The 26150-nt window shown below is 38.1% G+C and overlaps 1 protein-coding gene across 4 annotated transcripts in view; it reads right to left on the bottom strand.

Annotated features, from left to right (window-relative positions):
* Positions 1-482: 482 nt before the first annotated feature.
* The window catches only part of vti1a (vesicle transport through interaction with t-SNAREs 1A), a 133679-nt gene continuing 108011 nt past the window's right edge, over positions 483-26150 (bottom strand). For all 4 annotated transcript variants that reach the window (XM_051913952.1, XM_051913950.1, XM_051913955.1 and 1 more), the window contains one exon: positions 483-1497. Coding sequence is in view for 2 of the 4 variants with exons in the window: in XM_051913950.1 (XP_051769910.1) it covers positions 1404-1497 (94 nt within the window). In the remaining 2 variants the exon portion in view is untranslated. The remainder of the gene's footprint in view (positions 1498-26150) is intronic.

The following is a 26150-nucleotide window of genomic DNA, read 5'->3' as shown; positions in this document are numbered from 1 at the left end:
ATCGATTTACTAAAATCGATTATTTGACTTTTTTCTAAGGTATTTGACTATATGTTTTCATTAGCTTAATAGCAAACTGTTTCAAATTAATTGTGATTTCTGTTCAAAGTTGCTGACTATGTAAAGGTTTCCAAATCAGTCATTTATGAGGTTTAATTTCAGCTACTGATGCTGCTTTGGACGACTACTGCCTATGTAGGCATTAGATATCAAGGCAACTCACTGGGTTTTGGTACTGAGCCGGAGTGTATGGTGATACACAGATAAATATATAATAATACACAAAGGAATCCTCACACAAATGACAAACTAACTGAAATGAACTATTAGCTCATAGTCATCTTTACCTTCTTTCTTTTACACTAATACCCAAACAGCAGGTGAAAGCCTGGAGCAGACTGCCAAATTTCGCATATTTCCATACTGATGCTTGCTAGTTGGTCCCCCTACAGGAATAATGAAGCACATTTGCAACAATATCGCACAGTAGAGACAAATGATGTGATTTTAATGTCAAACACTAATGGCTAAAACAAATTCCAGATAAATTGAAAGAAAGATACAGCGAAAAATACAGTACAATTCATCTGAAATGACAAATAAATACAGGAAATACATTTCTTATTAGTACGACTGACTACAGTTACTATCATGCTGTCAGATTTGATTAGTAAAGGTAAGAGTGGACATGGATATTTTCTTGTTCAAAGCAGTCCTGCTGGTTTAACTAAACACATGCGAGGTCTTTGCTGACCTTAGAGGAACAGCGTGAGAAGCTACTAATCCTGGATGAAGGGGGACTGTGAGACGGGCGTGTGACCTTTGGGCTGTGTGTAGTGTGTGATTCTGCACCGTGTGCTAAATGGTACTGCACCGGGGGCCTTGCGTTGTGTACGGCTCACACACACACACACACACACACACACACACACACACACACACACACATACACATATATATATATATATATATATATATATATACCTGATGGACAGGATTTTCCAGTACCTTTAGGCTCTCAAGCCCTTTTCCCGTCTACAAAACCCCCCAAAACTAAACATTAAACAGCAGGTTATGACATAGGTTGATGTTCGTCTTCCTGTTCTTCATCCATCTGATGTTCTCATCATGGTCCTCGTGTCCACACGTCCGTGCTTGGTTTCTCTATGGGTCGGTAAGTTTTAAAAGTAATGGACGCAGCATAAATATAAGGGGAGAAAGGGTAGGCACGGTCCCGCTCCGCTCAAGAGCAGTGAAGAGAGGCCCCCTGTCACTGCCCACCAGGAATGATTCATGTGAACAATTTGTCCTAATTACTCCAGCCCAACACTTTTGTCACTATTAATCTTACACACACGCTCGTACACACTCACACATTCACGCATAGGGCCAGTCAGTGGAGATCAGTGCCCTCGCAAATTGAAATAGATGGCCAAGACGATGGTGAGGAGGATGATGGCGCCCAGGATGAAGACCAGGACACGATTCTGAATGATCCTGTGGGTGAGGAGAGGGAGAGATTGAGAGAAAGAGAGGACAAGAGAAAAAGGTTTCATGTTAAGGACATTAATTGAGACAAATAGTAAAAAATACGATTTAACATCTTCACACAAAATAACATGCATGTGATCGAGTACATGCCTTGCATCAAAAATGAATTTATTTTTCTGACTGAACTCGATAAACAGATTTCACTTCAGTCATATCTGTCTTTAAAAAAATAAAATAACACACACTATCATGCAAAACATGTCACGCGGTGTGACAACTTTGCCTTTTCCCTCTCCATCTGTCTGCAGACACGCTTAGAGCATTTATTTTTCTCTAAAAGGTAAAAAGTGTGGCTTGTGGCATTCCTCCAGCTAATAAATTTCACATATTTACTGATGTAAATCTACATAAAACTCGGTTTCCTATTATCACATGACCAAACCAAAAAGGCAATCTGTGCTGAATCGTCACAAAACTGTATCATTTGCACCTGTTTTAAGCCTTGCCAATTTAAGCATTCAAGTGCAAAAAGATGCAAAAGAGAAAATATTTCAGTACTCAAGCGCTGTGTGAGAAGTTTTCTGTGAGCACACATCCGTAGCGCGCACACGAAGAGTGTTCTCTTTCTCTTCTTTTGCACTTGAATAACAGAGATCTATCCTAGAAAACACAGTCGGTTATGTCTTAAGTGAAAGTAAACAGTTGAGAAAGAAAATGCATGTGTATCAGTATATTGGATCCGTGCATTCACTCTTAAAGTGACAGCAACCCAAGCAAATAACAAAAGACAAAGAGAAAACTTGACTAAATAACTTTTATATTATTTAATTTACACAGTGAAGACTATGCAGTGTTATTATACATTTGATTACCTTTTTTAATTTCTGTGCCTAAAAAACTTCTGCTAGACCTACCTGAAAAACCCTGATTATTTCATTTGTGTCTTTGTTCTATTGTATTTATTTGTGCTATTGTTTGTAATTTAATGTAATCACAGAAGCCTGAAAGACTTTCTTGACTGTTGTCATGTCATAAACTGTCATCAGATTACCAGTCCCTCCAGGATTCCGCGATTCTGCGATCACAGAATTTACTGCAAAATCAAGCAAACGCCGCAAAATTCGGAGGGGCTTGCAATTTTTCTAAATTGCCACAAATTTTCCGCAGATTTTGAGCCTGAACGCGTCGTGTGACGTCATCACAACGTACATTCAGCCAAAGGAAAGCCCACTTCGAAGTAGGCTGAACTTGAATCGATCGATAAACAACTGTTTGCGCTGTTGCTTCGGCAATGCATCTGTCGGTCAGTCAACCACCGCAACAACCCCGCTCCTGCTGTAAGCGCGCAACTCTCTCTCTCTCTCTCACACACACACACACACACACACACACACACACTCTGAGTGACATTGTTTCCATCAATCGGTTCAGTATGTCTGTATGTTGCATAAAAGAGGCTCAAGCACTCTGTAAACAACCCCAAAATGGACGAGGAGCAAGACGGAACAACTTAAGTAGACACTGAATGAAAATGTATTCGGTAATATAGCGGGTTCCAGAGTTACCCCTGTAAAAACAGCAGGCAACTACTTTACCTTTCTGACACTGCTTGTGTACTGATTGTTTACTTTCGAACTTTATAGTTATGTTCTATTGCACTTTAATCTGTTTGAAACATTTGTTTACTTTATACATTTTGTGTATTCTTCAAAAGTAGGTTATATTTAAGGTTCTTTTTGTTGTATTATAAAAATACTAATCAACCCTGTAAAGCCTGAAATAATTAAATAATTTATTTTTTAAACTTAAGTTTTTTTTTGTACCTTTAGACAAAATATAAAAGAAAAAGTTTGCAGTAGTTTTATGTTTTGTCATATATTTGATACACCAGGATTTACAATATGATATGGTGAGTATGGAGGGGAAAAATAGCTTAATTTTATTCAGAGGCCAAAACTGAGCAAAAATTGCAGTTTGCTGCAGTTGTTATTTATATGACCAAAATTGTAAATCAGTGAGATCTTTATAACAGTACAGCAGACTACTTACATAAAATGCATATAAATACAATTTGTCACTCTATATCTCCTGTCTTGGTAAGAAGATATGCTTAGTTTTATGATAAAAGTTCTATAATTTTTATTGTGGGGGGCAAAACACAATGCAATGCAATAGGCATACAATGATGATTGAGAGAAGAACAAATAAATGTTCCTGAAAGCCTGTATATAAAATATACAAAATTGATTGATAAAATATATAAACATTTCTAAAGGGGGAGCATATACCCACAGACCCCGCAAGATTACCTGACAACCATGCCCCCTTTCACAAAATCATGTGGGAAACACTGCAATGTAACATTTTATAAAAAAAAAAATTAGTTTGTTTTGTTTGGTGTTACATATGAAATAAAATGTTGAAATTATATTTTAAGTTATTATCAGTGTTCTCCTTTTAAAAATGACAGAGCCCAGTGGTTCGTGAACTCAGAAAAGTAATAAAAATGTTAGAAGAATATTGACTCTTGTGTATTTTTACTGAAAAACTACATAAGGAATGCCGCAAATATTGCCGCAAATTTTGAGAAAAGCATTTTAGGCTGCAGAAATCAGAAAAAAGTCCCGCAAAATCCTGGAGGGACTGGATTACTGATCTCATGCGTGACTTGATTTTTTTCCCCCCATTATTTATTTTTCTTTATTATTTAAACAACTAAATGTTTTTTTTTTTTTTTTTTTTTTATAAATGTGGATGTCCCAATTGAAGTAAAGGATGTGCAATTTTCAGAGAAATGTTCATGTTACATATTTTGTTGCATTTGTGAGTTAATAAAAATGTAACTGGTTGTGTAAAATAGGCACATAATATCATAATATCGATTAATATATGCCTGAATCGAATTGAATTGCAATTGTATCACAGAATTGTTTAAGGTATCAGCAAATATCATATTGCTGTCTATTACAATCGATATCATATCATATCGTGATGAACCTTCCGATTTACACCCCTAATATAGTATAGTAAAAACAGTAACATTGTGAAATATTATTTCATTTTTATTAACAAATATCATTACAATATTATTACAATATACATAAATATTTCTATTATGATATACTTTAATTATTCCTGTGATGGCAAAGCTGACATTTCAGCAGTCTTATTCTAGTCTTCAATGTCATATGATCCTTCAGAATAATATGATGACTATGATGATTTGCTGCTCAAGAAACATTTCTTATCATTATCAATGTTAGAAACAGTCGTGCCGCTTAATATTTTTGTGCAAAACTTGATTCATTGTTCCCGTTTCAAAACAGGATTCCTTAATGAATAGAAATGTTTTAATAGAGAGTAAGTGGGTAATAATTTCAGCTTCATTTTACACACTTTACCATATCATATCATATCATATCATAGCATATCATATCATGTCATATTGCAGAATTTTCCACCAAAACAGAAAATGCAGAAGAAGTGATTCTATCGGTCTGCTCAGAACTAAAAACGAAAACGAGCCAAACAAACTGTTTGAAAAGTGGCAAAGTGGCACAAAGTGGGTGTGTGGATGAGTACAGTGAGGGTGAAAGCGGGAGTTGTAGGGGTGAGACCCTGAGATGATCTCTCGGGGCGAGTTTCTGTCTCCTGTGTCATTCCTGATAAATGACAGAATTATCCCATGTGCTGACATGTGGAGAGAGCAGGACCACTGTCCACTCCTATAAGCAGGAGATGAATAACTCACACACACCCATTCATCACCACTTCAGCCGAGCAGCACACTTCCCCATCCAAACACGCACACCTCTCACAGATACAGAGATGTACAGTAAAGAAAGCAAAATAGCATTACAATACACACCTCAACGCTGCTGCACAAAACTAACTAGTATTCGTTTGTCTACGCTGCGAGATGTTTATTTTGTTAAGATAAACCATCAGAGGCTTTTTTCACCACATTGACAAAAGGTGAGCTCTGATTGGATGCTGGGCTGGCTGGCATAATTCATAATTGGGAGTGTATGCTTGACGGAGGACATTAATCAGAGCATATTTAGCAAGGCCAGATCTCCCACATGTCTCTTTAAGTAACATTCATTATTTACACTGGCTACACACACACACACACACACACACACACACACACACACACACACACACACTCCAAGAAAGAGGACAGAATGTTCATGATGTTCAGAGATGTGCTGGTGCCCAAAGGGACAGGAAACAGCCGTGGGAGAGGGACGAATGGGAATTCTTGGGTCTGTATAAAGAATGTGTGTTACAGGATGGTAGGGCTGATTCTGTGCTCAGTGCTACTGGAAGCAGTTTATCTCAAGATCATGTGACCCTTACGTATATTACACTTCCTGTTAATCAATATTAAGATAAAGTACACTATTGTTCAAAAGTTTGGGGTCAGTAAGATGTTTAATGTTTATTTTCAGCAAGGAAACATCACTTTGATCAAAACTTTGCAGGAAAGCCATTTGTAATGTGACAAAATATTTCTATTTCAAACAAATGCTGTTCTTTTGAATCTTCTATTCATCAAAGAATCCTGAAATAAATGTACTAATGGTTTCTACAAAAATATTAAGCACTACAACTGTTTTCAACATTGATAATGATAGACTGAAGACTGAAGACTGGAGTAATGATGCTGAAAATTCAGCTTTGCCATCACAGGAATAAATTGTAAGATACACTACGTAAATACAATGTAAAATATATTAAAATATAAAACGTAATTTTGATCAAACAAATGAAGCCTTGGTAAGCATTATATACTTCTTCCAAAAACTTTACAAAAAATCTTCCAGACGCCAAACTTCTGACTGGTAGTGTAGCTGACTGCCTACAGTATGTCTTGCAATCTCATTATTAAAAAAAAAAAAAAAATGATTGTCCTTGGAAACCGTAGAATAGTCTACAGAATAACTGTTTGTTCTAATTATTAGTTTGACATATGGTTACCATAAATTTATAAAAGCAATAAGCCAAATGAAGCTGCTCTGGCCTGGTAAAAAGGGTTTAGGCAGGATTGTGACTTACTCTTGGCATTTTAACGCACAACCTCTTGAAAATCCATGGACTGAACTCATAAATCAACTTCTACTAACCTTAATTTTCTGACCAAAAGCTCAGCTGTAGATTTTTGACTGAAGTGCAAGAGATTAAATATGTGTGTGTGTGTGTGTGTGTGTGTGTGTGTGTGTGTGTGTGTGTGTGTGTTTGAGTGAGTGGTTCAGGGGCCAGGCTGAGCTGTTAGCAGTAATGTAGATTAATCTGCCTTTGGTAAGGCTGCTCTGACAGGCCCTTGAGGGTGGGCGGAGAGGCCCCGGGCAGCCCCGCATCCAGACACAGAGGGAGAGCGAGTGAGTGAGTGGCCCAGTCATCACAGAGAGCAGCCACGCTTCCTTCACTTCAACAACCAGACCTAAAAACACTCTGAAGACAACCCTGGAAAGTGCATGAATCTATTCACTAAGATCCGTTGTAATTTGAGGAACATGTTTGGGGAAGTAATTCATCCTGTCATGAACGAGAGCTCAAATACTCACTGATGGAGGGGAACTTTTGTCTGTAAACTTTAAAATCTTCCCCTGTGGCAGTCCCTTTCAACTTCAACTAAAAATAACCACGAATGGATCTCAAAGAACAGAAGAACCAAAACACTATTTGTATCCCTTTCCACCTCTCTCACAACCATTCTGCGTACTTGAGAGCCAAATGATGATGCAACTGACTGTTACTAAATCATCTGTCCACAAACAAACATGCCACATTGCTGTCTTTGTTTACAAGTTTTGAGAACACATTTTTGACATTCAAAGTAATTTATTGAGTGTAACCATAAGCTGGCTTTGATATAACAGCGACAAGTTACTTAAATATACATTATAATGAATAAAATACATATATATAAAATAAAAAATGCAGACAGACATTATATAGAAGCTGACTGTATAGATTTCTACTTCAAATTATTGCTGATATTTTGAACTTTATTCAATATTATGCAGCACAACTGTTTTCAACAATGATGATAATAATAATAAGAAATTAGTAAATTAGCATATTAGAATGATTTCTAAAGGATCATGTGACACTAAAGACTGGAGTAATGGCTGCTGAAAATTCAGCTTTGTCATACCAGGAATAAATTACATTTTAAAATATATTAAAATAGAAAACAGCTATTTTAAATTGTAATAATATTTCACAATATTACTGTTTTTCTTGTATTTTTCATCAAATAAATGCAGCCTTGGTGAGCATTCAAGAGAATTTGAATAGCAGTGTGTGTGTATATTATATATATATATATATATATATATATATATATATATATGTGTGTGTGTGTGTGTGTGTGTGTATTTATTTATTTATATATTTATATTTGATTTGGTGGAAACGGACCAGAGCTGCGTTTCCCAAAAGCATCGTAAGGCTAAGTTGATTATAGAACAATTGCCACCAATGGTCTCTACGATCAACTTAGGCTTAAGATGCTTTTGAGAAATGCAGCCCAGATTGGGAATTACAACAGGAAAAGGGCTACTGGATACTTCTGTGGGTAATCTATGGTTCCTCTAACTCCAGTCTCAGCTGGGTTGAATCACATTAATATAAGGAGAGGACAGAGACAGAGAGGACAAGAAAGGTTATATCTGTTGCCTGTCTGATGGAGGTTCTATCCCATGCTGAACCATGTCTGGACAGAACAGAGCAGGACCCATCAAACCGCATCCATCCTCTCTGTCAAACACATGACAGAGGGCTGGAGGAGACCTGTTCATGTTGTCACAGCTCATAGCTCAGGGTAAACCTTCTTTTACACGTTCACTTTTTCTGTCTCTGTCTATATAGCTTAGGTCAGAAAAGAACCAGGGGTTCAAAAATGCACATGTAAAATCAAATAAATAAAGTTTGCTTCAATGTAGCATATAAACTAAAAATCATAACATTAAAACTTCACTGACACACAAAACCCTGCTCGACTATTAAATATTAAACACTTCAAGAACTCACACTTGTTAAATTGTTAGCATGATCTCATGTACCAATAGAAATTCATCATGTCTAGTTGGGCTAGAGATAAGACTCTACGCAGTTCAATTCCCATGCTGGAATAAATGAATTTATGTTTTTTAATGAACCAAGTCAAACTGAAACTCTGCTAGATCACATTTGGTTTCATTTCGTTGACTTGATTCAACTGACCTCAACGCAGTGATGAGCTTCAGCCCAACCTATTCACAAACTAACTAATACTGCCACATAATATAACCTAAAAAAGGTAAACAATGTAACTATGGTAATTTAAGTATATTAAGAATCACAATTTAAAGTACACTACCATTTAAATGTTTGGGGTCAGTTCAATTTTTTTTTTAATGTTTTTGAAAGAAGTCTCTTATGCTCACCAAGGCTGCATTTTCTTCAGAAATCCAGTAAAAACAGTAATATTGTGAATCATTACTACAGTTTCCCTTTTAGATACATTTTAAAATGTATTTTTTTTTAATGTCACGCTAAAGCTGAATTTTCAGCATCATTACTCCAGTCTTCAGTGTCACATGATCCTTCAGAAATCATTCTAATATTCTGATTTGGTGCTCAAAAAATATTTCTTATTATTTTTAATGATGAAAACAGTTTCACTGCTTTATATTTTTGTGGAAACCGTGATGCATTTTTTCAGGATTCTTTGATGAATAGAACATTCAAAAGAACAGCATTTACAGAAATAGTCCTTGCTGAAATATTAAGTTAAAAAAAATCGTACTGACTCCAAAATTTCGAACGGTAGTGTATATTTATAACTTTACATGTATAATGTGAAGACAAGGATCCACAGTGCCTGTCCCATTAACTATATATATATATATATATATATATATATATATATATATATAAACTTTCTGGAAAAATAAAAGTTTTTCCCATTTTAGAATCACTAAAAAGTTGGATAAAGGAAAAAAAAAATCATGTTATGTCAGCAATAATCAACAGATTTTTCCCTTATTTTAATTTTAAAGAAACTGATCAAACCTCCGAATTATGTTTTTGTTTGTATGGGGTGTCTGGAACCCTCAAGCCGCCCTTCAAAAAAGACCCTTCAGATGAGAACCTCTGTCTTAAGCACACTGTGACTTTCTCAGTGTGAACCACACAAACTGAGCACTATATGTAAGAAGGCACTGCCAAAATAACTCCTTCCAAAACCAGCAGACAAAATTAAACTGAGTCAATTGGGTTAAAAACATAAGTCTAACCTCAAAAGCACAACACCAAAGAATGAACGACTTTGTTTGTGTGTGTGTGTGTGTGTGTGTGAGAGAGAGAGTGAGTGTGTAGAGAGAGAGAGAGAGAGAGAGAGAGAGAGAGAGAGAGAGAGAGAGAGTGAGAGTGTGTGTGTGTGTGTGTGTGTGTGTGTGTGTGTGTGTGTGTGTGTGTGTGTGTGTGTGTGTGTGTGTGTGTGTGTGAGTGAGAGAGAGAGAGAGAGAGAGAGAGAGAGAGAGAGAGAGAGAAGGAGTGCGAGTTCAAGCTACGAAAAGCCCATTTATCAGTGGAGGAGGTACAGGAGACAGAGACAGATGAAAATAATGAGGAGTTTTCTGTCAGGAAAGATTTACAAAATCGTACCCGCGTTATTAAAATTTAAAACCTTTTTCCCCTTCTTTCCCGCTATTTTTTTTCTTTCTCGTACACTCTCAGTTCCCCTTATTAGTAGCCCTAATGAGGGCAGTAGTACACCTCTACGCCTGGGTGTGCGGGGGGAGGTGGGTGACAGAAGTTTACCCCATTCGAACACCACCACCAAAGCACCACACACACATATACACTCATAAACACACACACCCTTTCACAATACACAAACATCCCCCAGCAAACTCTCATAACAACACACTGAAAACAAACACAGTCTAAAACCTGCATTTTTGCCATTTAAACCTCTTGATAAACAGCAAGTTTTAGGATTCTGAAACAATTAAAACAGTGCAGTTATAAGAAATAGAAATTTGTGACATTAACTTGTGACATACATTTTCTTTTGAAGTCAAACTGACTTTGTGAGTGGTCTGCATTTTCTTTTTTCTTTCTTTTTTTAACTACACCATGTATTGTACTGCACTGGAGCAAGATAGAAACAAAAGAAGTGAAAGTGGGAGGAGAGTCAGCAGGATCAATGTGTTCACTAATGGTCTGACTGATGGACATGATGCTCTACGTGTGTTGGTACGGTGAGGGAGGCCTGTGGAACTGATCCTGTGTTGGAGTGTGTGATCACACTCTAACAAAGATAAATGTTTTAGCAGGGCTTCTCAGCTGCCTTACAGTACAGTACATGTCAAAGCGGCCTTTAAACCACCTTACCTGTCAATAGCTCAGAGCTTTAGATGTAATAAAGACAGGCAATAGCGTTCTTTGTAGTCTCTTTCAGAGTGACGTAGAGAGTCAGCATTATCAACTGTGATGGAACTAGCAGCTGTCAGTAAGAACTGGACTGAAGGGTGATTTTGCCAATAGTACAGTTATGTTCTGGTGACCAATATATTGGTCAAACCAACTAATTGGCCAAAATGTTGCCATTTTAACATTGAGACACTGGCCAATAACTGTACTCACCATCTGGTCAATTTTAGAATGCCCTGTTTTCCAAAAATTTTATTATTATTATTATTATTATTATTCAGAATTATATACATTTTATATGACATTATATTATTTATTTTATTATTAGTTTTACATAAAAAATATTGTTAATTTTATGCTATGTTTTCCAATAATAATAATAATCATTATTATTAATTATTATAACTAATATATATATATATATATATATATATATATATTTATGTATTTATTTATTTATTTAGCAAATAGTGTAAAAGTTAAGTTATATATATTATATTTTTAAATTATATTTGAGTGTGTGTATGTATATATCTCTAAACATCTGCATTTGGGTAAAAAAACACTATTTAAAAACGTCATGTTCAGTACATGGGAAGAGCACGAACAGGAGGGACTTTACAAGACTTTTAAGGCTTAATTAAACACACACTCACACACACACACACACACACACACACACACACACGCGCGCGCGCATACGCATACGCATACAAGAACGCCAGGGGAAAAAAAAAATGCATTTAATTGCATGTAATTGACTTAAAAAGTCCCCAGCACTGTGTAATTCCCAAAAGAAAAACAGTAGTTTGCCCTCCAGAGCATTCTGAAACACATATACACACCCACACACACCATGGCTACTTTAACAGGGCTGAAGTGTATAATAGAGCCGTTAAATAGGGTTTTATTAGCGTGATTATGGGGTGATGGAGCTTGCTACAGTACTCTCATCATCTGGAGCTGGACTCAGGAATGGAGCCGCTCCAATCAGTGAGGTCTGACTGTCCTATCACACACTGTTGTGTAGATTCAGGTGGACTATCACTGAACTTTGGTTAGCACAGATGAATCTTGAGATGTTGCCAGAGCTGCGACTGTGAATGCCTCCTAATGATTTCACTCCATATCTCTCTTTCTCGCTGTCGTCGTGTCGATCATCGGAACGACAAGCCGCCTGTGCAACCCACTCATGGATAAGCCTGCTTCTTAACATGGATCAACAAACTAAGACGAGTGTAAAAGGTTATAAAGGGAATTGCTGAAGAGAGAGCACCAACACGCGGGCATGAATATTGTACACATACACACAGGCTGAGACTGGCAAATCACACGGCCCCGTTCAACTCGTAGCGCACCAACTCTGAAAGACAAACGAGCTCCTGCACATTTGGAGAAGCCCATGTGTCGGGAAGCTGTCTTTATGAGCTACACACACACATACACATACATAACGAACACTTCTACGCCACACACTCATGTATTTTTTATTGCCCAGCTAACAAACTGACTAGAATCCTAGACTGGGATTTTAGACCCGTACAGGAGGAAAGAGGGAGGGATGGAGAGTGAGGGAGTAAAACTGAGTTCAGAATCAGGTACTATTTAAAAAGGTTGAGACAAAGAAATGGAGAAACACTCTGTTGGCGCTACTTCCTGGAACCTCTTTTGCCCGCAACAGATTCCAGCAGCTGTAGTCTGCTGTCGTGGAGCTGTCGTGGAGCGAGATTCCCTGTCCAAGCGAGATTCCCTGCTCCCTCTAATTTTCCAGTAGCCCAGGATCATTCTTTTAACTGGCACTCTGCCAACTTAGTAGCACTCTCCTTATTTCTGTTCCAAAATCTAGGGAGCTGCACACGTAAACAGTATTTTAAGGTATTGTAGGTGAATTTCAACGTGAAAGAGACCTCAAGCTGGACACCCCCAAAACCTCATTTTCAAATTCATGAAATAAACATATATATATATATATATATATATATATATGTGTCTGCCTAAGAAGTCTAGGTAGGCAGCTCACTAGGTTTTGGACCAGAATTTTTTTCTTCTTCCAACTTCTTCAGCTCTTTCATTCTGGCTTTTTTAACTACATCTCACCACTTTCTCTTATTCTTTAAAACTCTGGAATCTTTCAATTTCATCATTCCTCACTTATCTTTGCCTTTCCCTTTTTTTCTTTTCTCTATCTCTGGTTAGAAGGAGGGTGTTGATGTCAAAACGAGGTAGCGGATTAGTGTATATCTCAGGAACTTTCCCAAGAAGGGCATGCCTATGCTTCACCGCAGCCAATAAGATAGCAGTAAATATTATGTCTGAGTCCATGTCATGGGTAAATGTGCCGAGGCAGCAGTCAACGTACCACTACTAATCCTGATTTCCCAGCACCCAATGCAGGAAACTTCAGATAAAACAGTAACCCTTGTTCGGCTGCCACATCCCTTCTGCTCAGTGTTCTCCCAGAACCGGTGCACAGGTAGGTGTGCCTATTTGAAGTAACAGGGTATTTGTAGCTGTGACAGATATACTGTATAAGCATTGCACAAAACTGGTAGGTTTTTTCTTTAGGTTGTCGGGACCTAACCTTTCCGTGAACTTGACATAGGACACACCACGGGTGAGGTTCAATGGACCAAACCACAAGCAAACAAGGTTTCAACAGGCTATAGACTTTATCTGTACTTGGAGACATATCACTGCTTCCTGCTATTGAAGTCTTTCAATCTTTGACATCCTCACTGCACATTACTCTTACATTTTAGTGACTAGATAGAAAAATTAGTCTTTTTAAAGGCACTTACAGAAACATAAGGTAAAGACGCCCAGGTAAAGCAGCACTGTCTTTAACTCCTGACATCCTCCTTTAACTCCCTACGCTCTGACCTACCAGGATATTGAGACTTACTCGCAGTGTAAAACGATCCCTCAGCAGCGCTCCAGGTTGACTGTGAGTACAACGGCATTTATAAAAGCGAGATAAATTACTTTCACACAATTTGGGCGCGCTGCTAAGATTTCCGACACAAAAAGTGGCTGCATTCCTCGAGGGAAGCAGCTGGGGATTGTATTACCAGGCTTGTTGAAAGGGTGTAACACTAGCCATGGAACCATGGGCCTCCAAAACTATGATGCTCATAAATTTTTATTGTTTGTTCAGTATTGAAATCTCATTAGAACTCATAAATCAGTGGTCTGTGTTGGCTGGTGACTTTCACAGAGAGCAGAGGAAAAAGGAAACGAAAGAAATGTTAAAGTTCTGGACACTCTGTGCTGGGTGGGTCTGACCTGAGGCCATAGTTTGTAACATCTCAGTGTTGTGTTACACTAACAAAATCTAGTTATGAAGAGACAGACCGATAGAGCAAATTTCTAGAAGAGAAATGTAATGCCTCAAAATTTAATATCATTTTATGGACCAAAACAGACATTTTCTGGCATTACTCAAGGCAAATTCCATACAACACTCCAAGTGGTTACTGTTTTTTCCCCCAAAAATCCCAGAGACATGCTCTTTCCTTTTAATAACAAGCAACTTTACATAACATCATGCCGACATGTTTAGTTTAGCCAGAAGCCAAAGTAATAATCTCCACTCCCTCTAGTACATCCATTCACCCCGTGTTTGCTCTACAAGACCAGTGACACACATACCACAGCAAAGCGACCATTTAGAGCACGGATGTAATAAACAAATATTTATTTTATGGCTGTCGTTAACACAGTTAATGCGTAAATGTGATAAATGATATGTGTTTAAATATGTTAACACAATTTTTTAATATGACATCTCAACTGTTCTGTTTGATTTCTAAAAACTAATTGGAAGCCGATTGCACCTGATGTTTATCAGCAAATGATGGAGCACTGACGAAAACACATTAGTGCTCAAAAATTAAGATGGCCCTCTGGCCCAGGGCCACTGAAAAGAGTTTTGGGCCAGTTGACAGAACTGTCACTCTCTTTTCGAGTCAGCTGTATATATCTTATTATATACATAATATAAAATTATACATTTTAATTAGGCAAGAAGGAATTTAATCTTTACCTCTAAATCCTTAATTCTGATCCCTGCACTTGTAAGATTAAGTCCATAAAGTAAGAGTAAAGTAATTTTTTTAATCATTGCCCATTTGAACACTTCAAGAAATATAGAATCTGTTTTTATGTGAATAAAACGAGTACAGAGTGCTGTTGATGAAACTATTGAGTGTCATCTACACAAACCGGCAAACATAATTACATGTGGGCCTATTACTTAGTTATCTATAAAAAAAAATCTATGCGTTAACTATGAACATTGTTTGGAGCTGCCTGTAAACTTAAAAAAAATCTAATTTACAACTAGACATTTCAGAAAATAGATTATGATACAAACTCAAGTACAAAAAAACTCCCTCTTGCTCGCTGCTGCAGCCTTGATCTCAAATTGTTACCGATTTCATACTGAGCATCAGTTTCTATAAGAAACCTGACAAAAGCCTGTGGTGTGAATTCACTCTAACAGGAAATCTGTACCATGTAAAAGACATAACAACGGCACCGCATGTCTTCAGAGCAGAGCGGAGAGACCATCATATGTGTGGCCAAAGATGGAGTGGAACTTGAAAAGACAAGGATACAATCAGGATAGGTTGGGGGGATATAGAGAACGTTATGCTTTTGAGAGGGAGCCTTTCAAATTCCTATCCAGAGGATAAAAGCCCACAGAAAACAGCTCAATGCTTCATCTGTCCTTGCCATGCTGTGTCAGGGGAGTCATGGAGAGGAGCATCAAGTGTCCAAGATGCATCTCAGAAAAAGTAATCATGTGACAACAGATTTCCAAGCAAAGGCACCTGGAATGACGACACAAGCGTGGTTAATGAACTAGCTGTTAAAAACAGGGAGAGCGAGGGAAAGTGGAGAGCAGACCTTCCAGCACCTTCTCTCTCAAATAAACACAAACTTCAGCCTTGAAGCTGTTGTTGTGTTCCACTTCTATCCTCGGGTGATTCTGGCTGCATGAGGATGAGGTTGCACTAATGGAGAGATGGGAAAAATAACATTAAAAGGAAAAGCAAAGCCCATGACTTATGCCGCTGCAAGGTCGAACAAAAATAAATAAATAAATAAATAAATAAATGAATAAAAAACCAAAGACACCCAAAAGACAGATGGAGGGAGTTTTGACATTTGGAGATTGCAAAGGATCGAAACATTAAAGATAAATTACATTTTTACATTTTCTGAAGAAAATGAGAATGGTGCCATGGTGCTAGATAGGTTGCCATAGTGTTGCTATGGAGTTGTGGTTGAGTATTAGAATGTTACAATGGAGTTTTGGGTGGTTGCTAGGTGGTTACTTACTGGCCCAAGTCGCTATCCCAGCGGTTGCATAAACTGCTTAGACTAGTCTTAAAAGTTAGTCATCTAATCTTTTTCTTCAAGACTAGCCCTAACTTTTTAAAGTCAGTTACATAAAAAGGTAGATCGGTCTAATCTGAAACAGAAAAGTAAGACTGATTACCTTTTAACTAATTTCTAGTTGGTCAAATTAGTTCTTAAAACACAGTCTTAACATAGTGGCTAAGTTTATGTAACTGGCCACAGTAGGTCTGTACGACATTTTAGGTGCTAGTTAAGGTCTATAGGGTTTTCCAGGAGGAAATATGACGTTTTGAAATCTTCTGGGAAGTTCATAACTACAATGTCAGGAGCTTTCAAAAATGGTAAATACGAAAAAAAAAAAAAAAAAAAAAAAAAAAGTTTTTTTTAAACTCTACAAATACACTACCAGTCAAAAGTTTGGAAACGGTAAGATTTTTAATGTTTTTAAAAGAAGTTTTGTCTGCTCACCAAGTCTGCATTTATTTAATTAAAAATACAGTAAAAACAGTAATATTGTGAAATATTATTACAATTTAAAATAACTGTTTTCTATTTGAAAATATTTAAAAATGTAATTTATTGCTGTGATGGCAAAGCTGAATTTTCAGCATCATTACTCCTGTCTTCAGTGTCACATGATCCTTCAGAAATCATTCTAATATGCTGATCTGCTGCTCAAGAAACATTTATTATGTACAATTGTACAAAATATTTGTGTACAATATTTTTTTTTTTCAGGATTCTTTGATGAATAGAAAGTTCAAAAGAACGGCGTTTATTTGAAATATAATCTTTTGTAACATTATAAATGTCTTTACTGTCACTTTTGATCAATTTAATGCATCCTTGCTGAATAAAAGTATTAATTTCTTTAATTTCTTTTCAAAAAAATAAAAATAAAAATTCTTACTGACCCCAAACTTTTGAACGGTAGTGTATGTTTCAAAAGCTTTGTATTTCAGATAAATGCTGTTCTTTTGAACTTTATATTCATCAAGGAATCCTGAAAAAACAAAAAGTACACAACTGTTTTCAACATTGATAATAATAATAAATGTTTCTTGAGCAGCAAATCAGCATATTAGAATGATTTCTGAAGGATCATGTGACACTGAAGACTGGAGTAATGATGCTGAAAATTCAGCTTTGCCAACACAAGAATAAATTACGTTCAAATGTCCCAAAGGTCATGGGACCGAAACATTGTGACTAATAAAGATATTTTGATTCTTTTGTAAGCACTGATAGTGTGCGGGGCTTTCATTTGTTTTTGATTATTGACTTTTTTTTTTATCCTTTTCCTACGCACCTATCTATTACCTGTAGGTGTGCGAGAGTAATTGCTAATTGACTGTAGTAGAAGAGTTAAAATAAAATCTTACTGTGTTTTTTGTTGAAGGTGCATCGCCATCTTTCTCCGACTAAAGTGATTTAAGCGCACCTGACACCATAATTACTACTTCATAATACATAATAACTTAAATAGTGATACTCCTAGTAAACATCACTAATAAAAATTCCAGTGGTGAGAATGACTGATCTTTAAACCCAGTCTGCTGTCAAATAAACTGCCTATTTCTACACCAGTTCAGCACCAGCTCATGCTGCGGAGAATCTTCCTCACACGCTCCTGCAGCAGAGCTTCAGAAACCACAGTGTCATCCGACATCTTTCCACTTGACACTACAACAGGGGGTTTAGTCACTTTAAATAATCCATGCCATTCCATTAAAATTGCAGACCCTTCTCTTCCTCTTACAAAACGTGTAGAAGAATCTCGTCCCTGGACTGGAGCAGGCTACCGGAGAAAGCGAGAGACAGAGAGAGAGGGAGAGGAAACGGAGGAAAGAGTGCCTGGGGATTGACGGAGAGCTCGGTGAGAGGGGGTTTCTGAGTGACACTAATTCACTCATGATGACTTGCCGCTCTCCTCCCGCAGTACTGATTGAAGCGCAGGCCATCGGTTTGGTGCAATAACAGCGCTATTGACTTGTTGCACCGGCTCCATTTGGTTATTGCCCTGGAGGCTCCGATCAATAGACTCAGCACTAAATCTGACTAATCAGGCCCTGCAGCCTCCAAGGGTCAGGCTGAGGAAAACTCCAGAAAATCTATGCCACGAAAGAGGAAAAGAGGTAGAGAGAGAGAGAGACAGAAGAAAACACAGGAGGGGTTGAGAGAGTCCTCTAAGCTCACTGACAGCTGTGTGAATTAATTGACGAGGATTGCTGTTCTGCTATAAAACTCCTGAGCGGGAGATGGAGAGGTGGGCGGCGTGCGCACTGAGCTGTCAAAGTGCGCCTAGTCTTCCAGTTCCTGTGACCCGACAGGTTACAGGTCAGGGGGCGCCCGTGCTGCCGAGGGACTGCACCGCAAACTAGTGTCAAGGAGGAAATCCATATCTGTGAAAAAATATGGATGCACTTGAAACTGATTGTACTTCTTATGTAAACGAGAAGCATATTCAATGACGTTCACGCAAAAAAGCAATGAACCCTTTGCCAATGTTTGTGGTCCCCGCTCTCTATCTGCTTGTCATTTTTTTTTTTTTTTTCTCAGCTTAAGCAAGTCCACTCTGTGATAGAATGGCTCTTTTTCCATAAACATACAGCCAGCATATCATACACAGACTGTGGGACACTATGGAAAATTTATAAGGGAATGAAAATCAATAATTTATACCAAAGTCAAGCACTAGGGTTTTTTTCCCTCCTCCACTGCTGGTGGAGTGTGTGAGTGTATCCACATAGTGAGGGGAAGAAAAGAAGAGGAGCAGAGGTCTGAATCTCAATGCTTTGGAGTTTGAGAGAGAGAAAGAGAATGGAGGGCTGTGACAGACAGTCCCCCTTTTCAGCACCTTCTCTCTGAAACAAACACCAACTTCAGCCTTGTTTGTGCAGTTGTTGTTTTTCCACTTCTCTCTCTTTTTTCTGTCGTTTTCTCAGTGCCCTGCTGTCCAGGATCTTTTAGCTTACATGGGCACTTTCCTCTCTGCACACATATACTCCTTGTAGCATCTTAGGCAGACTGAGGAGAAGAAGAACACACATGCACACACCTAAAACCAATACAAAAACATGTAGCATTCCCCTAAATTGTGACCTGCACTGTGGTACAGGGCTGGATCTAGTCAACTAGTTCTACCACTTTACACTTACACTTTACAACACATTAATGCTGTATGTAGTAGTCATAGATCACTTTATATGTGGTAAAATAAAATAAAATAAATAAATGAAAAACAATTAAAACCAAGAAAATATATATTTTTAAAGAAATTAAAAGAAAAAAGAAAAAAGAAAAGTAAAACACAAATTAAAAAAAAAAAAAAAAGACAAAACAAAACATTAGAGACCAATCAATCATTGACATGACTAGACAACGATGAAATTAGAAAAATAATGCACATTTTAATGTATATAAACTATAAAATTCAAATTATTTAAATTAATTTATATGAATTCATGATTTCTATGGATGAATCATCACCCATCATGTATGGAGCACCATTAACATTAGAGCTTATGGGCTCTTTCCCTTCCCAAATCAATTTAAATTCAGCCAATCGACACAAATCAGCCAAATGCGTATCGGAATATCAGGAGGTCATGTGGGACCATAGTGGGCGGGGCATATGGGCTACTCAATGAACACCTCTAACTCAATGCTAGAAATGGCACAGGATCAGAGAAAGACTTGGACGTATTCCTCGGGAACATGCAGCACGCAAATAATTGTGATGCTGAAGGCAGACCGATTGCACATCCACACATAACTGCAAGGTCATCAGCTTTTTTTCTCCAGGGGTTCACTGACCAGCCTATATTGCAATTATTTCTTGGCAGCTGTGGGCTCTGTGGACTCCCTCTGTTCTGCTGGCTTAAAGAATACTGTTTAGTTGCATTACAACTTGTGCCCCGTGATCAAACACACCCACGGCTCTCAGGTCACACAGGGGCTAAGCAATGGCTGCTAACAATGCAGCATTTAAAGCATCACACATATGCAAAGTGCCTTTTACACATGGGAGAGAGAGGCAGAGCTTGCATAAGAAAGTAAAGGAGAGAGAGACCGAGTACGGAAGCTTTACACTTCAGCAGGCATGTTTGTCAGATGTGACTGATACAGTGGATCAGCTGTTTCCTGCCATGCTCCCTCCTCTCCTGAAGACGGCGTCACTTTAACATCTGTATTATCTTAAATCTAACCAAATCGTTCTATAAGATAGAAATCTAGACAGACAGACAGACAGACAGACAGACAGACAGAATGACAGATAGAATGACAGAACGATAGATAGATAGATGGATTGATAGATTATTATTAGAAACAGATTAGTCACTCTTCTATGTGGTTTTAATGATAGAGATACAATACGAATCTACAAATCTATCTATCTATTTATCTATCTACAAATCTATCTATTTATCTACAAATTTATCTATCTACGAATCTATCTATCCATCCACAGCAATAATGGCAAATAATGGCAAATTTGACATACTATATATGAATAGTCAGCTATTATATAGCATTATAAACATACACAAGAAATCATCCATCCATCCATCCATCCATCCATCCATCCATTCAACCATCCATCCAACCATCCAACCATCCAACCTAGAGGAGTGACTATAATCTATTTTATTTGTAGTGAATAAAATACTGCCAAAAATACTGTGAATACTGGCCATCCTTTTAAATCGCTCTCTAACTCCACACAAGGTCAAGTTCATCCGTGACCCTTCACCCCTGTGCGAACCACGGCTCAACCCTGCTGTTTGCTCTCAAGCAGCCAAAGAATTCCAAACCCACAGGGCTTACACAGTGCTCTCTCTCTCTAACACACAAGCAAAAACGCCTTAGTAACCAACAGGTACAAATACTACCTCGCTGCTCTCTGCCAAATGCACAGATGCCCCATTTAGTGAGAGGGTCTGAAAGAGAAGAAAAAGAAATGAAAAAGGGGGATGCAGACTGGCTAAGAGGGGTTTCTTTCCCTCTCCACTGCTTGGTTAACCAACTGACCTGCAGTCAAAGGAGCCTTTGTGAGCGCACTCTGGCGGTCGGCCAATCAGATCCTCGAGCTTGTCTGTCTCCAGGCGGGAAATGGTGCCCCTGGTATGCGGCGAGCAGCAGAATGCACAGACAGACAGGCCGGCTGCCGGCAGGCCCTCTCTCTTTCTTTCTTTCCTTCTTTCTTTCTCCCTCTCTCTCAAAAATGCCCAACCTCACTTCACTGAGGGGAAAATTACCTGACTGGCCCTCAGCCAGAGGACCTGCCTGCCCCAGCACCACTTATTTATTTAATAGTGTACCTCTGCCCCTGCCTCTCCATGCCCTGACACCTACTGTCTGCCAGCTACAACACACACACAACACGGAATGAACACACACTCTCTGGATCCATGAAAAAGCTTTTAAAAGTCCAAAGAGCTTCCTAAAGCAAGGTGTGAAACCCACCTAACGGCCTGATCCCAGAGGTCAGAGGGCGCTCACTTTTACCCTCTTTCCAACCAAATGGTGCTGGAGCTTGTGCCGGAGTCAGTGCTCAAGCAGGGGAATTGTGAATCTTTTTCAGAACTTTAAAGCCAAACAATGATGCAACTGACTACATTACTACATAACCAGCCCACAAATAAACTTGAAGTACCAAGAATACAACTTTTGATTTACATGTAATCATCTAGCAAGCACTTTTATCCAAAGCGACTTTCAAATGAGAAACACTGTAAGCAATTTGCTGACGTTGACGTGAGCTCCGTTAAATTTGCATAGAGCGCAGGAATTGTATCCATTTATATCCATTTTGCGGAGACACATTTATGTGGTCAAGTGTAAATGGAACTGTTTTAATAAATCAGATAGCTTTTTGATCAGTAAAAACACATGGAGTGACTAGGTGTAAACAGGCCCAAGAACATGGCACAGGAAATTATAGAAAACCTGATCAACCAGATGAGAGAGGAACAGAACTAGACAGAGATCAGATGAAGGTGTGAGATCTATTTACAGATTGACGGTGTCAATCTCCCCCAAACTGTCTTTTCATAGTTTACTTGGCATTACAGGTACAGCGGATGAGGAAACACACACACACACACACACACACACACACACACACACACACACACACACACACACACACACAGGCTTTATAAACCAGAGTAAAACAAAAGACACCACATTCTGTCATAAAACATGTATAGCAGGAAACAGGCCCTTTTTCTCCTCTCTACATCTCTCACTCTTTTTTTCTGTCATTCTTGCTCTTTATATTTATCATTCACTCTATTTCTGTCTGTGGCCAGACTGTTTCTCACAGTTATCAGTTGTCAGCTTTCAGGCTTGACATTTATGAGTGTACGGCTGCCCCTAAGCAATGCCATTTAAACTCTTGCGCACAAACGCACACACACACACACACACACACACACACACACACACACACACACACACACAAACACACACATGATCCAAAATCTTAGGTTACATGCTAAATATTATGATCATTATTATGATTATAGAACACAACAACAAGGTTCCTGAAGAAAAATCCTTTTAAATTTTCTTCATATACAAAAATGAATTGGTAAGATTTTTTTTAATGTTTTCAAAAGAAGTTTTTTTATGCTCACCAAGGCTGCATTTATTTGCTCAAAATGCAGTAAAAGCTGTAATATTGTGAAGTATTATTACAATTTAAAATAACTGTTTATATTTTTATATATTTTAAAATGTCATTTATTCCTGTGAGTGCAAAGCTGATTTTTCAGCAGCCATTACTCCAGTCTTCAGTGACACATGATCCTTCAGAAATCATTATATTATGCTGATTTGCTGCTCAAGAAACATTTCTTATTATTATTGATGTTGAAAACTGTTGTGCTGCTTAATATTTTTGTGGAAACTTTTTTTTTTTTTTTCAGGATTCTCTGATGAACAAAGTTTAAAAGCATTTATTTCACAGTGTTTAAATGCAAATTATCTCTGTACACTCTTATACTATTTATTTATTTGAAAATAAATATTAATAAATAAAATATATATAAATAAATTTTAATAAATATGTATATACAAATATTTTGCAATAAAACTTTGTGCTTTTTCCATATTTTCATATACGTTGTTGCATCAAATAAAAGTTTGTAATGTTTGATGCATCTCAGTGCTTGGTTTCATTGAAGATTTTTTTTTAAATAAATATATTTGAATGAAATAATAAAACATTCAAACAATACTTCTGGAACCAAGGCTGCTAAAAAAGTGGGCATTCACTGTTGGGCTCTATTATGGTAATTAATTTATAATTAAGGCAGCATTTTTTCCCAGAGCACAACAACCTGACATCCCAGATCACTGAAGCAGATTGCGTCAAATTCTATAAATTGACCAATCAGAGGGAGAATACATGCAGGGAGCGATCTGAGCAGTTAACCTTGGGAGCTCGGGGGGGTGGGGGGGTAACACACCTCAACACACTCTCATCTGCCAAAATCACCCTCATCCTTATCAGATCTTTCGTTAAGTACCTCAATGCCTGACGTCCCACGCAAGCAGCAAGAGTTACAAGTAAGTTTGATGGGAGGGCAGACTGACTTTTCATCAAAAGAAGGGAGAAATTCATTTGAAGAAAAAAAATCAGCAAAAAAAGAAAGAAAAAACTAGATTTACACATGGAGTTGGAGCTGCATATTTTTGCCTGTGTGGCAGGCTGCTGGTTTAGTTAAAGACTATAGTTAAAACGGCCATGGAGGAGAGCATGGCTCAGTGAGAAAAGGCAGAGCACAGGCAGAGTCTCTCTATTTAAGCTCTTGGCCACAGTGGGCATTTAATAAGAGAGAATGTTATGTTTTGGGAAATCTAATTTGAGGCTCTTGTTTGTTTTCCTGGCTTTATTTTGAAAAAGCAGACCATTTTTTACGCCTCCCGCTCTAGAGACGAGACCGACCGTCATGAGTTTCTAACAGCAAGTCTTTATGAAGTAAAGCCCTGAGAATCTTTAAGCATTCAATAAAACACACTTTTCTGAGTCCTACATTAAATTAGGGACATAATTAATTGCAAGGTTATTTTCCATGTCAGCAAAGCATATGTACGCATACGGTCATATTCAGATTTTCCACGAAAATATTAGCCACCATCCTCTGCCTAATTGAGACTTATTCCCTTTGGGGAGGAAGAGGAGGTCGCTGGGCGTTAATTAATCCTGTTTTTTAAAAGTAAATGACATTCATTAGCGGGAACCGGAGCCAAATAAGATTATTTACATGCCTATAATCTGGACGGTTCTTCTGCTGTTTCTTTAATGCTACGGAACTACCTCTACGGAGAGGATGAGAACAATCACGCCCCCTTTTCCTGTCTTCACTTCCACAACAATTAAAAGTGAGCGAACAGATGGAGCCGTGGCCGTGCGAGCATGTTAAGATGCCCTTCATCTTCTCCTTATTTTCCATTACCGCTGCTAAAGACTCAAGTTATACACTCAAGTATATAAGCAAATGCAGACAGAGCCGATTCCAATGATGCCAGTAATAAATTACAGAACAGATACGTCCACAACAGTCAAGTAACTGCACAAATTAAACGAATAATGCACTGAGGTACACTAAACAGCCATGTCTTGTTCGAAAACCCATTTTATTCCCCATGACAAAACATTGCCATAATGACAGAAAGGTCTTTGTATGACCTCTTGCTCTCGTTCACACACACACAGACGTCGCCCACACACAGACGGTTAACAATGAAATTGTTAAGACTGCCTATGCTTCTGCAAGGAGCAGGGAATTAAATAACAGTGGATTTATTGTGCATCAGCCGTCTAACAATGGTGCCGGCCACCTAATCAAGACATCGGATCCTTTTCTCAGAATTCAAACTAAAAGTATGAAACAAACGGTCGATAGGAGGAGAGTTTGTGTCCAATTTGAATTAACCTCCTTCAATTGTCTTCTGCTGAAACGCGTTCCTTCGGATTTTATTTTCGCCAGCATGGGTATCAAGGGCATAGGTTAAACCTTTAAATGCACAATTCTCGGAAAACGAAGCGCTCTGGTTGAGAAGTTGTTATGTATGGATGTATGCAATCCAGAGAGTGACGTAGACTTCTCACCTGTGCTTCATTTGTACGTATGATTAATGCCCTGGGTTAATCTCGGCTCCTATAGATGGCTTGTTTCCGGGCTACGATCAAACAGTGCGCTGACAGGCTTTTCAGGAAAGAGCGAAAGAGACGGGCCAGATCAGCCTCTCTCTCTTTCTCTGTCAGTCTGAGAGAGTCAGCTCTGACAGTGTCAGAGGTAGTTTCAAAGACAGGGCCGCCTCATGTCAGGCCGCCACAAAGAGAGATAAAACACAAGCCGACGTGCGCTTCGTTTAGGTCCATTCATTAAGCTTTTATGTACAAAACCTCCAGTGGGAATGGATATGGAAGTGAAGCTGAAGATGCCATTTTTCTTACTTCCTTTCAGTGAATTAAAAGGTTATAGATCACCTGGATATGACTGCACAGGACATTGTGGGACCGCTGCAAACACAGTTTCTAATATTCATGAATTCTGACAGTATGTTTCTTTCTACTTACTCTTTTTCCATTCTGGTTCTCATGAAATTGTCTTTGCTAATGTCGATCCTTCATGTTGGTTAAGGAAGCAGAATGAGCTGCTTGTAAAGAGCAGTTTATATTCAAGAATATTGAAACATAACTAAGACACACTGCACAAATGCTCACCAATGCCACAGCTGAGGGCTGTAGATCTATTGACTAATAGCTCTCTGCTTTTATGTGTGGCACTGTATGTGTATAAGAGGATGACCTTGTTTGACATAAGCCCTATTCTTATGTGTCTTGCTTTCCT

Source organism: Ctenopharyngodon idella, chromosome 12 (assembly GCF_019924925.1).
Source record: "Ctenopharyngodon idella isolate HZGC_01 chromosome 12, HZGC01, whole genome shotgun sequence".
NCBI classification, from domain to species: Eukaryota; Metazoa; Chordata; class Actinopteri; order Cypriniformes; family Xenocyprididae; genus Ctenopharyngodon; species Ctenopharyngodon idella.
The sequence above is the reverse complement of the archived record's forward strand: the minus strand, read 5'-3'. Positions and strand labels throughout refer to the sequence as shown.